This window comes from Cygnus olor, chromosome 2 (genome assembly GCF_009769625.2).
Source record: "Cygnus olor isolate bCygOlo1 chromosome 2, bCygOlo1.pri.v2, whole genome shotgun sequence".
NCBI lineage: Eukaryota > Metazoa > Chordata > Aves > Anseriformes > Anatidae > Cygnus > Cygnus olor.
In genome coordinates this window covers 6,301,540-6,315,566 of record NC_049170.1, presented here as the reverse complement: position 1 = coordinate 6,315,566, position 14,027 = coordinate 6,301,540, and the positions used below count along the sequence as shown (strand labels likewise).

Below are 14,027 nucleotides of genomic sequence, written 5' to 3'. Positions count from 1 at the left end.
GTAGTTTAATGAAAATAGGTTCTTGTCCTTCCTTTGATTCTCCTTACCCGAGAAGACGTGACTGTGTGCCCTTGATATGACATAGGCAAAGCGATGCTGACAGCATTTTAAAAGCAGGTCTTCCCAAGGCCTAAGCCAAAACTTTAAAAAGCAGCAAACACACTCCTCAGACAGTATTTCACCTTTGCATTCACTTACCAAATTGCCTATGTAAAGCATATGGTCAAACTCCTTCGTCATCTTATAGTGCTCCAAGGCCATGAAGAGTGTGTTCAGCACAATGCAGAGGGTGATGGTGAGGTCGGTAAATGGGTCCATTACCACAAACTTGACAAATTTCTTGATTAAAAGCCAAAACGGGCAGCAATCCCAAATGAGAAATTTAACAGCAAAGTGGTTCCAGCATGGAGGACATTTCTGGTGTGATTCCTCAAGCTCTAAGTCACAAGCAGTAAAATAACAGTCAGCGCACGCTGAGTTATATGACAAGGGAACACTTAAAATGACTCACAACTTAGAGGAAGACCCTTGAATTACCCCAATTTTTTTTTCTTTCTTTTTTTTTTTTTTTCCCCTTTTTAGGATAAAAATATTTATGTCCTAACAGGCTGGCAGATTACACACTTCGGTGTTTTTTTTTTTTTGCCAGTTGATAGCACTTAGCAGACAGTGGCGTGTTTTTTTTTTTGCCAGTTGGTAGCACTTAGCAGACAGTGGCCTATTCTGAAAGTAGAGACCTTTCAAAAGTGTCCCAAGAGAAAAGGAAGACTCACTCCAAACATGCAAAACTAAGTACTACACAAAGGCTCAGATTTGTACTCTGTGTTCCAGGTTGGCAAGTGCAAGTGGTTAAGAAGAATTCATTTCCAGTTCTCATTTTACAAGTATCTTAAGTAATACCTTTTAAAGAGTTTAAGAGATAAAAGAGTTTCAATCCGATATTTAGAGCTGATTTAAGGTCTTAAGAGCTGGTGTATCATTGGTTATCAATAGGATTTCTGTTCTTAGTGTCTAATCCAAAAAGGCATTAAGCATCTGATTTCTTCTAAAATCAGGGGAGTGCATAACTCAGTTTGAAAATGGTACTATAGCTCCAATGTGCTTTTTAAAAGGTGCTGTTAAAGTATTAGTTAAAATAGAACACTTATGTGTTCATTTTATTTGAGCACAAAAGAAGAGAAATGGCTTTGTAAGTATAATTTGTGTTAAACGGTGAAAAAGAAAAGCCAAACAAGACAGTTAATGTCTGAATGATCATGATTAGTGGAATTGCCTAATGCATTCCTTTTCTGATTCCTTTATGGGCATGGAATGTTGTATAACGGTTTTAGTCTATATAATTAGAACCTGAGCTAATAACAGGAAAACTTCAGCCAACCCTATTATTTCAATCAGTTTATAAGCAGCCTCCTCTCTTAAGCCAGAATGCATTCTCTGCATTTTCACTCATTGGACAGCAGAGCTACAGCGTTAGGTGCCTTCTAGCAAACTTTCAAAATAATGGTTGATACCCTACATGCACACCTGCACTGCTGTGAGATCTCTGGGAGGCTGAATTGCTCCCAAGAGGTAGATCTCTCTTTCCAGCCTCCAAACACAGGGTATATTTAGATTAGACATTAGGAAGAAATTCTTCACTCAGAGGGAGCTGAGGCCCTGGCCCAGGCTGCCCAGAGGAGCTGTGGCTGCCCCATCCCTGGCAGTGCCCAAGGCCAGGCTGGATGGGGCTGGGGGCAGCCTGGGCTGGTGGGAGGGGTCCCTGCCCATGGCAGGGGGGATAGAACTGGATGGGTTTTACGGTCCCACCCAACCCAATACCATGATACCCATTCTGTGATAAACGTATGCACAGTCTGGTGCTCCACTACCCGTCAGCCCTCTGTACACCAAAGTCCATAGGGGCACAAAAAACTACCAGACCCAACTTTGATTGTACAGCCAGCGCTTTGTCAGGATTTTTACAAGTCTATGGGTAAGACAGTGCTTATGTTGCCTTCTGTAAAGGAATTGCCTGTATTATAAGGGTCATAATAACCCTGTAATACTGTCTTGCAAAACAAAAAGAGTGCAAAACAAAAAATACTGTCTTGCAAAACAAAAACATTAGGGTTTTTCATGCTACTTTCTTCCTGCCAATCAATGTTGTCTTGGCCTTCAGGCAGGAAACTAGAAGACGTCTTACCTTCCAGGGCACTAGTGATAATGCTGACAGCACTCACTGCCCTCTGCCTCTGAAAGGGTTCATCTGAGTGGTCCACCGACGGGCGGTGGGGCATTAAAAGCTGCTTCTTGCTCGCTTCGTCTGAGGGAGAGGTCTGTTGAAATGAACACATCGGGTCAGCTGAGTAAAAACAGGGGAAAAAATGCAAGGCGAATATGGGGTAGCATTTTTCAAAATTGTCTAATCATTATTTTTTTCCTAAGAAGTCTAAAGCTTACCAATTTCCCAATTAGACATGTGCTGCTGGGGTACTGCTTTTGAAAATGGTACGTAGAGCAATTTTAAAAACTTTGCCCTGCTCTTCACCTTTGTGTAAACAGGTGAAAGACGCAGGTGAAAATAAAGGGGCACTTCTGACATCAGAGAAACAGCAGTGCTGCGTTACCACACCCTTTGCTAATGAAAGAAGCCCTGCTTAATTACATTAATTATACCATTATTTCTGAAACGTGTTAACTGTTAAATTATACTGCTAGAAGAGGAAAAAGGAGCATTGGTAACAGCTCCATTACAGGCCTCTGATATCATACCAAGCCAAATTACTCCTCAACCCATGTTTTTTTCTTGCTGTGAAACACTGCCAAATCTGAGGAACATATTGGCATTCTGGTGATCTTTGGTGTCATGGATTCTGAAGCTCCATAATTACAGGAGAATCTCAGTTTCCTTTTTCTTTTTTGGAGGGGAAACAGAAAAAAAAACACAAACAAGTAAACAAAAATAAACTCTCTTGGTCTCCTGTTTTCAAGGAAAAGCTAAGAACAATAAAGAACAACTCAAATACCAGAAGAGAAATAGAACTCCCTAGCTTTCTTTATTTAACATTTCATTTTACATTAGCCGTATGCTTTTTGAAGACTTGGGTTTCTGAAGTCAACCAGAAACACAACGTAACTGCAGACACACTGTATTTAATACTTTATATCGTCAGCTCACAGCAGCAAGATGTTAAGACTTTTATTATTACGATCCCCCACATCATACAGAGACAAATCCTGCTTGCTTTACTCCTCCAGCTCTCCCAGAGGAAGAAGGAAAGATGGTGTTTGTACAGTAAGGATCTGGGAAAGCCATGTTCAACTCTGTTCTCCCCAACAGACCTCCCAGTAAGGATAGTTCCCAGAATAAATGTTTTAACAGCCTTGTCCTGCTCCTCTAAGGAGCTGTGAGACACTGTGTAGGCACTGTGTAGGCAAAAGAGATGTGCTGTAGATAGAAAGGTCCCAATGGCTCCCAAAATATAGCTCAAGGAAATGTGAAAGGAGAAATCCCTAAGAGGATGAGAACCCCTGGTTAACAGAGATGTCGGAGGAACTGCCCGTAGCCAAATGAGCAACAGGAATCTGATTCAATCTTGTGGATCTTCTCAGATCCTTTGGATCGTAAATGGCCCCAACTGCCCCAGAGCAGTGCCCATGATGCCAACTGAGACAGCTCTGCTGCCTGTGGCTGGGACACACACCCAGAGGGTCTTGGGATCCATCCTCTGGGACACTCCTCTATCAAAACTGCTCTTCAAGATGGGCAATGTTGTGACAATGGGCATGAAGGAGCGCTGAAGCTCTATGAGCTGTCTTTCTGGAGTGTGACCTCTTCCGGGCAGGGGAGATCCCTTTGTCAGGTGGCTGCAAAGGACAAGGCTACTTGGCCACTGGTTGATGCTAAAAATAATCGTCGGGACACTGGTCCCAACTCACTTTGAAGTACTGCAGATAAAAATACCAATGACTGCAAGACCAGAGAAGAGTAGGGACTTAAAGCAATCACTTAAAACATTAGCTAAGTTAGAAAAGCACTAATGCTTCAAAACTGCTTTTTTTTTTTCCCTCTAAAATGTTCTCTTTTGTTGGATCATTGGATCATTGTCCATTGAATTACTGATGCAGTTGTATCAAAAGGAGATGGGTAATCGGAGCCTATTCAAAAAGACTTTCACTTGTGTGGTGCAGATCTAGAAATCACTCTATGCTTGGCTTAGGAGCTGGAGAAACCAGGAATGATGTTTCAGATGCATTAGTTCACTTGATTCCCTTCACCTCAAAAATGTCTAATAACAAACAAAGAAGTAACAAATGTTTTATTAATGAAGACAGCATTTACCAAATTGCATAATCTTTCACACCCGCTTGGAGTACAGAGCAAATACATAGAAGTGAAATGAAATACCAAGAAAAGGAAAAAGAAAAGGCTTCAAGGGAAATGTATTTTTAAGTAGAGTAATAATAATAATAATAATAAGTCAAAACTAAGAAAAGCAACAAAAAAAAGTCAAATGAAAAAGCAACTCTTCTGCCATTTCCCTCTGTCTGTAGAAGGAAGCATAAGAAATTCTCAAATTCCTCTGGATGATCGATTTTTTTAAACTGTATCATCTTTCCATCCCATCTGACCCAGAGCTTTGCACATATCAATAGAATTTCTTTATACAACCTCGTCCCCAGAAGTGCTGTTTTTCTGTCTGTCAAAAAAGATATTATATTCCTATTGATGCATGAAGAAGTGCTTTTGCAAAAGTTACGGGATGGTGGCCTTTACCTGAAAGCCACCTTTTATTCACAAATGCAAAGAGGATTCACTATGGAAGTAAAATGTTTAAGGGAAAGCATTCAAATTCCTTCTTCCTATTGCAGGATTCAGCTAAAACAGGTTAAGTGAAGAGCCTAGGTTGAACCTCACCCAGCTTCAGAGCCCGCTGCTCCCTGCCCGCAGGACGCAGTGCCTGGGCAGGCGATGCTGGGGTGCAGGAATGCTCCTGAGGTCTTCCAGAAAGATGTGGTCTCTTTCACAATATAGCTGTAAATCTATCATGTGGGTGGCTTGTGATTTAGCATAAAGTATTTTTTCCAGAGAAGAAAGATTCCAGATGAATTCCTTAAAATTACTGAAGTACCTTGGGGAAGTTTACGAGCTTGTGTTCTTTGTAATGAATAGATCCACGAGGGGCTTTTATTATTTATTTTAGAAGAGAGATAGATAATAGTCACACAAGGAACTGGCAGTTTTTGCAGTCTGAGATAGAAAGCAGTTCCTGGAACTGGACAAGCACTGCAGCATAAAAGCTATCATCATCACACAGAGACTATACTCAAGCACAATGGTTCATTGTACTTATATGTCTATAAAAATTAAGCAAAAATAACAACAGTCTCTAGAGTTATACAGGAAGCCTCCACGGCATCCAGATGAGAAACCACAATGGAGTTAAATACAGGCACCTCCAGCAAGATGAGATTATTTGTGTTGCTCCTTGATTGACTGGAAATGTTTCTCCGTTGGATTAGCTAAATGCTATAGGGACAAATATACTATTCAGTAATTTGCATGTAAATGAGGATGCATAACACTGCAGAAATATTTTATTCTGAGTGCCCACTGTACTGAGCTGTGTCAAAACTGCTATGCAAAGATGGGCTTATACGTGGCAGCATTTTAAAGACCACATTTGGGAACTGGGACAGCTTTAATTTTCCTTGTACAGTAAAAATCTTTTCAAGCATAAAAAGAGGTGGACAGGGCACACCATGAACAATGGACCCAGAAAGGCACTAGCAGAAATATTTAATGAGATTGAAGGTGACCATAATAGTGCACAGCCTTAAAAAGAAGGCATTTAATTTTGGGGATACTCGATTATTTAAAGAGATGCACTGTAAAATGGAGCAGCTTGCAGTATCTGTGTCAAATCTGAATGATTTACTGCAGGTATGGCCTGGTTTGGGATGTGATAAAGAAAAATTTGAAGTGAACAGAAACTTGAGCCACGATGACAGCTCTTTGTGCGGCCACAGCAGAGGGCTAGCTAGCTTTCGCCCATATGACTTCTTGGTGTCAATGTTTACATGACTTGTTATGTCGACCTTTCTCTGAACACAAAACTGCTAACACTTTGCCTTTTCACCAGTCCTGTGGCAAAGCAAGGAGAGGAAAAAAGAAATTTTACCTTGGGGCAGCTGTAAGGTCAAACAAAAAAACTTAAAATGATGTGGTCAGCAAACCAGTTTTCTGCTTAGAGAGAACAAAAAACAAGGTCTCTTCTTTTTGTATAAAAAAGACCAAAAATTCTGTCTAAAGATAAGCTCCTAAACCCTTAGTTTGGCATCTCAATAAACAGCCTTGCCATTCTAAGGGCTCACACCCCAGTAGTTTCTCCTGTCAAGCAAGAGATACCTGGTAATTCTATTTTCCCAAAGGAGAAGAAAAAGTGTGATTAAGCGGAAATTCAGGAAAGGCTGGGAGATCCCAGGTAGCCCCAACCTTCCCCTTGCTGCCCATTCCAGAGCCACATCACAGGCAGCCCTGCTCTGCTTCTGGATTGAGGGGTGAGGATGTGACCCAGAGGGAGAGAAGCACTGGGGACCACTGCTGACATCCAGCTGTCCTCTTCCAGCTGCCTCTTCTAGTCCTGTGTCCATTTCTCTGCCCCTTTGAATCTCCAAAAGAATTGGAAAGTCAGGCTAAATTAAAAGCCATGTGATTTCCCTGCAAAGCTATTAAAATGGCTCCACTTGGCTTTAGGAGGCAAGAGGGGATGGAGTCGTGTATTTTTTAACCTTCAAAAAAACCTTCAGAACCACAGGTGCTTTACTCATTTTCATCAGATCCCATGGATAAACTGAGCTCTAGATGACAGCTCATTAACTTAATCCAATTCTGTTCAAAAGGATCAGTATCTTGTGAAGGGAGATGTTATTCTAATCTACTAAATAGCTGAGAAACACCAAGACACAACAGAGCAATACATAACTGCAAATAAATACTATATGGACACACGGAAACTTTAGCTTGCACCCTGAAGTTGGTTACATAATGGATGGATTTTGTCTAAGAATGAGGAAAGTCCAAACACTCAACCCAGCAACCATTACGAGTAGTAAAGAAGGAATCATTTCCAAACCTCTCAGTCTCAGAGCAAGCAAAAAAAATTTTAGGACTCTAAATGGAGTCACCAGGTCCAGCTTGCAGCCTATTTACACTGGGTTAAGTCTGCTGAAATCAACAGCTGCACTGTTTGAAGAAAGCTGGTGGGAAAACAGAAGCAGCCCTGACTCAGTCCTCTGAGGGACAGGGATGCATGGAGATCTCCAGGAGAGTGACTTGGACTTGGCGTGGGTTTCCTGGGACCCTGAACACCTCTGAATTGATCACCTGTTCCTCTTCATAACCAGGCAAAGATTGCCTGGCCCAGAGCTCTTTGGAGGGTGTCTGCAGATCACACTTTGATATCACACTTCTTTTCTCTTCATATAACCTCAGCAGGCTTTCTAGCTTGAAAATTGCAGTGTAACTCTTGGTGCCAGCAAGAGACGCTCCCCAAAAACTCTGTTGCTCCTTCTTTAGCCTCGCAGGTGCTCTTATGTGTCATGGAAATATCACCAGCTGCAGAGACAGTGTGCAGAGACACAAGGGTTCCCTGCAGGAAAAAAAACATTTGTCCCTCCTCTTGAGGGACACTTCTTGTGCATTGAAGTCCCTGGTGACTTGGTACAGCTTTGGTGCACAAGGTGGCCTGGATGGATGCCATTCTGCACAGACCATGTCCAACACAAGCAGCAAATTGCTCACCACTCAGACTACCCCAGATAACATGAGTGATGTGCCTAAGCACCAAACGCTGAGATTATTTAAATTCTCTTCTGTTTCACTAGCTGTATTTAGGGACTACAGGGAGGAGATGCTTTTTCAAGGAAAGGACTGGTTCTTCATGTTTTGTTCAGGGAAGACAGAGCAGATACAGCACAGGTGAGTCCTTTTTCACCGTGGGCTTACACTTACATAAAACAAATAACAGAGGTTGATGGGGTTAATAAGGTAACTTCAACTTCACCCTGTAACATCTTTCTTCTGCCTCCCCCAAGAGAATATAAAAAGAAGCCAAAACTGCTAAGAAAGAACAAACTTAACTTCAAAACTTTAACAAAAAAATAGCAAAATAATCCAACACAGAGCCCCAGACGGTGTTCATTTATCTCTGAACATGCTGAGGGTTTGGATTTGCTCTTTCCTTCTGCCTGCGCCCCACAGACAGAGCTGCACGTTTGTGCGCAGCGCTTACGGCTCCTGTAGCAAATACATCTGTACAGCAATGGGCTTCTTGCCAATTAGCTTTTAAGTCCAGCTCACATTTTCTGGCTAGATTAGATACCAGACCTCTTTTGCAGGAGACACAACATCCTTCACATTGCATCACTGAGGGAGCATCTGTTACTATAGCGCCTGGGTGCTATTTCCTAGACGACCAGGGAACTGCCAAGTGAGCTCACCCACCCAGGCCGTTTCATTTTCAACATCCATTTTCAAAAGGCAGAAAACTGGCAAAGGAAAAGAAATGCCAGCAGAGCTCAAAGCCTCTCTGTCACCTCAGGGCCCGATCCTGTAAAATACCAATATTTGCCATAAAAGGTTGAGTCATGGTTTGTTAAGCTCTCTGACAGCCAGGAGAGCCTCAGCAGCCCACAGGGCGGCTTGCCTTACAGAGGGGAAACCCACTGCTCATCTACTGAAGCCTTTCTATTTTGGTTCATTTTTTATTTATTTTTTAAATAGATGCACAAACTCCTTCTTCCATGGTCTCTTTAACCTGCAGCTTATTATGCACCAAGCTGCGTTCAACCAAAGTCCAGCATCTGTTTCTGTTGCTCTGCAGTCTAGAGACTGGCCTTCCTTGTCTGTGGAGAGTGCAAATGGGAATACCAAAGTCCTAAATGAGTCTAAGTGTGAACTTCTGAAAAAGCAGCAAGGGCCTCAAAATCATCAACAAAGCAGGTAATTCTCACCCCACCCAGCTTCCCATGCTGGCCTCTCCTCCCATTTGCAGTGTGAGAGCCTATTTGCAGGGCCACAGGGAGTGCCTGGATAGGTGAGGAAAAAAAAAAATCAGACCAGTGCTTGAAAGGGAAGAAGCTGCCTGGCTCTAGAGAAAAAAGCTACTTCTCAATTTACTGATAATCTGACATCACGGCTGGGATCTGTCTCAATTGCCTTTCTTTTCAGGAAATACCTTGCCTAATACATGTTAAAATATCATCTGCTTTTCACCCTCTCAGTTTAACCCATTTATGGCACGTGGTTACTCTGGGTGGATTTCACCTCACCTAACTTAAGACCTATGTGATATAGAGTTGCTTTTGCAGTCAAAAAAAAAAAAAAAGATACTTTCAGGGACAAAGATTATTCTGACACATTTTAGATCTCTGAGATGAAATAAATCTTGTCTGCACTGATGGCAGTGACTAGACTTACATTGCTTTAAAAACTATTGAGAGTGATGAGCTCCAATGTAGATATCCACACCAAATGAGATAAATTCCCACCACATCAGTCATATTTCAACCTGTCCACTTTGACCTGCCTGTGAAGAAGCTATTTCCAAAATAGCATCCCATGTTTTTCCATGTGCTTAGGAATTTGTGTTTAGGTCTTAATGCTATCTGTATTAATAGTTTAATTCCAGCCTTATGAAGTATTTTGTAACAGTGGTTCTTCACAACAAAGATCCTGGAAATCTGCAAAAGGCTTGAAGTCTGCTGATGATCTGCTTGTCTGTCCTCTGCATTACTGGAACTGAATGCTTAGTTAGCCCTTCTGGGAACTACCCCTGGACTGTACAAACAGCCCTCCACAAGCAACTATACAAAAGACCACAGGTTAGATGCAAATAGAAAGAAACCAGATATTCAATTGGCAAAAGGAACCAACTTAAAAAACATCCCTACAAGAAAAGAAAATTCATATTAAACCCAAGATTTAGGTATTTGCCTCCAGCCGGTTCTGAAGAACAAGTCTCACCAGAAGCTGTGAACTTATGCTGCAGTGGACGCACGTCAGTATGGGAGCTGGGCCGTTGTCTTCCCACCCTGCCTAAGACAGTGGGTCTGGGTTTCTCACTGCAGACTGCATACGGCGTAAATAAATTACAGCAAACTCCAACAACATTCAGAAGGAAACAAGAGTGTGAATCACATACAAAAGTTATAAAGTACTCACCAGATCGCCTGTCCCAGGTTTTTCCATAATAACTGGGGGAAGCAGTAACCCTGCAGGAGAAGTAGGGTCTGGGTTGAGTGCCCCGGTGCCTCCTCCTATCAGGGAAACCACACCATTGCAATCCACTGAGCTGTTCCTTTTGCCCGTCTGGGTGTAGTTGGGAGTAGTAGGGTGAGAACTATGGCTCACTTGACTTTGCACGCTCAGACGCCTCCCAGATCTTGGAATTAAGAGAGAGCCCCGGTGGCTTTCATTTTCCCCAGCAGTGCTGATCTCATCATCGGCAAAATCTGTTTCGGAGCCAGTGTCTCTGCCACGGAGTCGGAAACTGAATATGCTTCCGTGGCTGGTTCTGCGCTTCACCAAGTTTGCACTGGGACCATAACTAATGCCAAGGAGAGTCTAGAAACCCCCAGAAAGGAAAAAGGGGAAAGAGAAATAACATTTTGCAACATGTTTTCAGGAGCGAGGAAGGTCTGGGAAGAGCACTAAGTTCCATTTAAAATCAAGTCCTTCAGAGAAAGATTTAATTACATGTATTCAACCTTAGCAAAGTTAAGAGGCTGAATAATCATTCCTAGCCTTTAGGTATTTGTCTAATACTCGACAGTTAAAGATGTACTGAAATAGGAAGGGTCAAGGTGGCATTCGCCCGGTAGCATGATACTTCCTTTGCTTCTACTCCCTCCCCATCTGATAAGCGCCAAAGGACCTGGGAAGGCAGCACAAGGAGTGGAAGACAGGAGCAGAGAAGGGGATCCAGCTCCAGTTTACTGCATTATCACACATCTTCATAACAGCTGGGGAAGGAACGTTGCGGTGGGAGAACAAGAGATAAAGAAACAGGGCAGGAAATGAACTGCGGGGAAAAATGAGAAGAAGAGGGAAGAAGAAGCAGAATACGACGGAAGAAGGTGATAAAGGAAAAATAAAAATAAAAAAAAAAAAGAAGAGCAAGAAGAGGGATATGGTTTATTAGTTTGTAGAATGATTATTCCAATGCACATAACTGCTTTGAGAGGTAGGTAACCTAGAGTACAGAAGTTTCCTTAACACCTAAATATCACCCTTGATGATCCACTTTGACGTCTACTAGTGAGAATGCAACTCTGGCAGAGCATCAGCAAGATGTAGCCAAGCACTAAACACACTTAAACCCTCACAGAGTGAAAAGGATGTTCAGAAAATGCATAAGGAATTCAAGTCTATCCCCTTCCCTCGTATCTGTGAAGAGGAAATTAATGGAGTAAGAGCATTTAGGCAGAACATACTTTTGATTTTATGACCTGCACAGAATTTTCAGCTTCTTCAGAACTTTTTCATGAACCAAGTATGTATGAAGAGAGGTCAGGTTTCCACGCTACCCACTAACCAGCCAACCCAAATGAGCCTGATTTCATTTTGCACTGTAGCTCACATCACTGAATTATGTAACGATTCTATTTTCTGACATTGGTACAAGTAAGCATACACAAACCAGGCCCCTTCTAACTAAAAACAACCCATTTGGATTGCTACCAAACTTTAACTGGTAAAAAAAAAAAAAAATCCATGCCTGGGTTTCCATGACACAGTCATTGAGACTGATTTCTGATGGCAACACACTTCCAGCTGCTCAGATTGCATCTGAATGATGACTCAGCTGTACTCCCTCTAACCATGCCAGACACTGCCTTGCAGAGAAGATTTACTATAAGCTTTGAAATGTGTCTCCCATGTTTCTCATGCATATGACATCCAGGGGCGAAAAGTGAAAACAAGAAATATTAATTTAAGGAACACACTGGCAATACACAGCTCCAGACCATGATCATTTTAGAATGTGGTGTCTTGAAACCCATCCAGAATGAAGCTAGAGAGCAATTCTAGCTTTAACAAAGGTATAATTTCTGACACGACCCGCTCAACCAATGAGATGAAAACAAAAACTATAAGATAAAAAAGAGGCATGTCATTTACAGAAATCCAGCTCTGTGTAAATTTTGTGAGCTAGGGAGTCATTAATTGGTCACATTTACTTAAATCACTTACATGTTTTCTATCAGCATTTTATGGTTGCCAAGTATGCCTAAATTCACTGACACCAAAATATAAAAAGACTCAGCCCATTACATGGCTATTAAAAAACAACAACAAAACTGATTTTAACTGTGCCCGTAGTTAAGCACAGACAAATTATCTGAAGCTATTTACCATCATTTGATACATAGAGCATGTGCAGATTCATATTCATGCATGTCAGTAACATTTATATAAAAAACCCTATTTAACAACTGTCTCACTCTATTTTTGTTCCTGCAATATACAATAGAAACAAGTGCCACAAAGTTTTGACTTGAAGGCAACTAGCAAAGGAATAGAAAAATGTTAATATTGTCTTTATATATCATTAAAAATACCCTCAGAGACAAGTTTCCTCCTTTTCTCCTCCTCTCTTTTCTTTTTTAAGCTTTGCAGGTTTCTTCTAAGAATATTTTAGCTGTAGTAGGTATAGGATAGATATAATCAGATGAATGAAATTAGAGTAAGAAAATAAATCAGACTGTGGGTAATCTTGAAGCAAAAAAAAAAAAGTAAAAAAATTGAAACAAAATAGGTTCATAAGAATGCTTAATGAGCATCTTTAATTCATTTTGAAAATAAAGCACTAATATGTTTCCTTCCACAGTTCTAACACAAACTATCTGCAGGTCAGTCGCAACATTAAATATTGATTCTTCTTTCCAGCTGGAAGTTTCAGGTTTAAATGCATATTCAGAGCTTGGCCTATCCAATGAAGTGCAGTGAGAAATAAGTGATGTTTCAGAGCACAGCTTACCATTCTCCTCTGACCATCATCGTATTCACACTTGGGATTCCTCTGGTCTTCCCCATATTCTTCCCCCGAAGATTTCTTTTTCTTTCGCCTATTTCTTCTTTCCTTGGCATTTTTGGATGCTAAAGGTGACATTTCCAATGAGCTAAGTGACATTGAGTCAATCCCTTTAGCAGCTAGTGCCTAAAAGAGAAGATGGTAGAAAGTGCAAAGTCCATTATTTGAGTTTAGGATCCCAGTGAGAACTAATAATTAACCTGTTCAGCAGTTATTTTTCATTGTAAGTTTTAAGGTTCTAGAGGAGATACATGAAAAATTCCAAGTGGTCATTAATCATAAAACTATCTCCTGTGGCTGGAACTGTTCTTAATCTAACATCCCTACTTAGCCATGAGAAAAATAAATAACAAGTGAACCAGGTTTCTAGTACAAATGCACACATGCAGATCTTCCATCCAGATCCTGTGATGAAGCATTAGGAATGGCTGCATAAAATAATCTGATTTATGGAGAGCTCATGAGCAATATTTCACAAGAGAACCAGTTTGTGGGCACATGCCTGCAGATGTGCACTGCACATGCTCCCTCTGGAGTAATGCTTCTGGTGGTGGTCAGAAAGATCTCAGGTTGGGGCGCCACAAGAAAAGCCTCTCCTGGGACTTCAGCCCCTCAAACCAGGAGGGCTGAACGGGTGGGGGTGGAGCCACGCTGGCTGCTGGGTTTTCCTCCCCAGTCGCAGGGGGATGCTAGGAGCAGCAGGCAATTCAGTTGACATGTCTTTGTAAACACTTATGCCAAGCAGCAGCGCAGGCAATTATGATCAGAGATCCAAAGAGAAAGCCATGGGCTTAACTGGAGATAAGGTGGACTTTGCTACGCCGGGCGCTTCAGTGCTGTGCTGCCTATCTGGTGGGATCACTACAGGAGCTGACTGATAACAGACCAACCACTAGAAACCCAGCAGAAGCCGAATGCAAAAGCCTGAGCACACAAAGCAAGAGCTTTGAA

General features: G+C 41.7%; 1 protein-coding gene across 1 annotated transcript in view; it reads right to left on the bottom strand.

Moving 5' to 3' along the window:
- The window catches only part of LOC121065226 (sodium channel protein type 5 subunit alpha-like), a 206,046-nt gene that overhangs the window by 95,578 nt on the left and 96,441 nt on the right, over positions 1 to 14,027 (bottom strand). Inside the window, 4 exon segments of the mRNA XM_040547913.1 lie at positions 199 to 437; positions 2,183 to 2,315; positions 10,205 to 10,606; positions 13,023 to 13,202. Of these exon segments, the coding sequence (XP_040403847.1) occupies positions 199 to 437; positions 2,183 to 2,315; positions 10,205 to 10,606; positions 13,023 to 13,202 (954 nt within the window).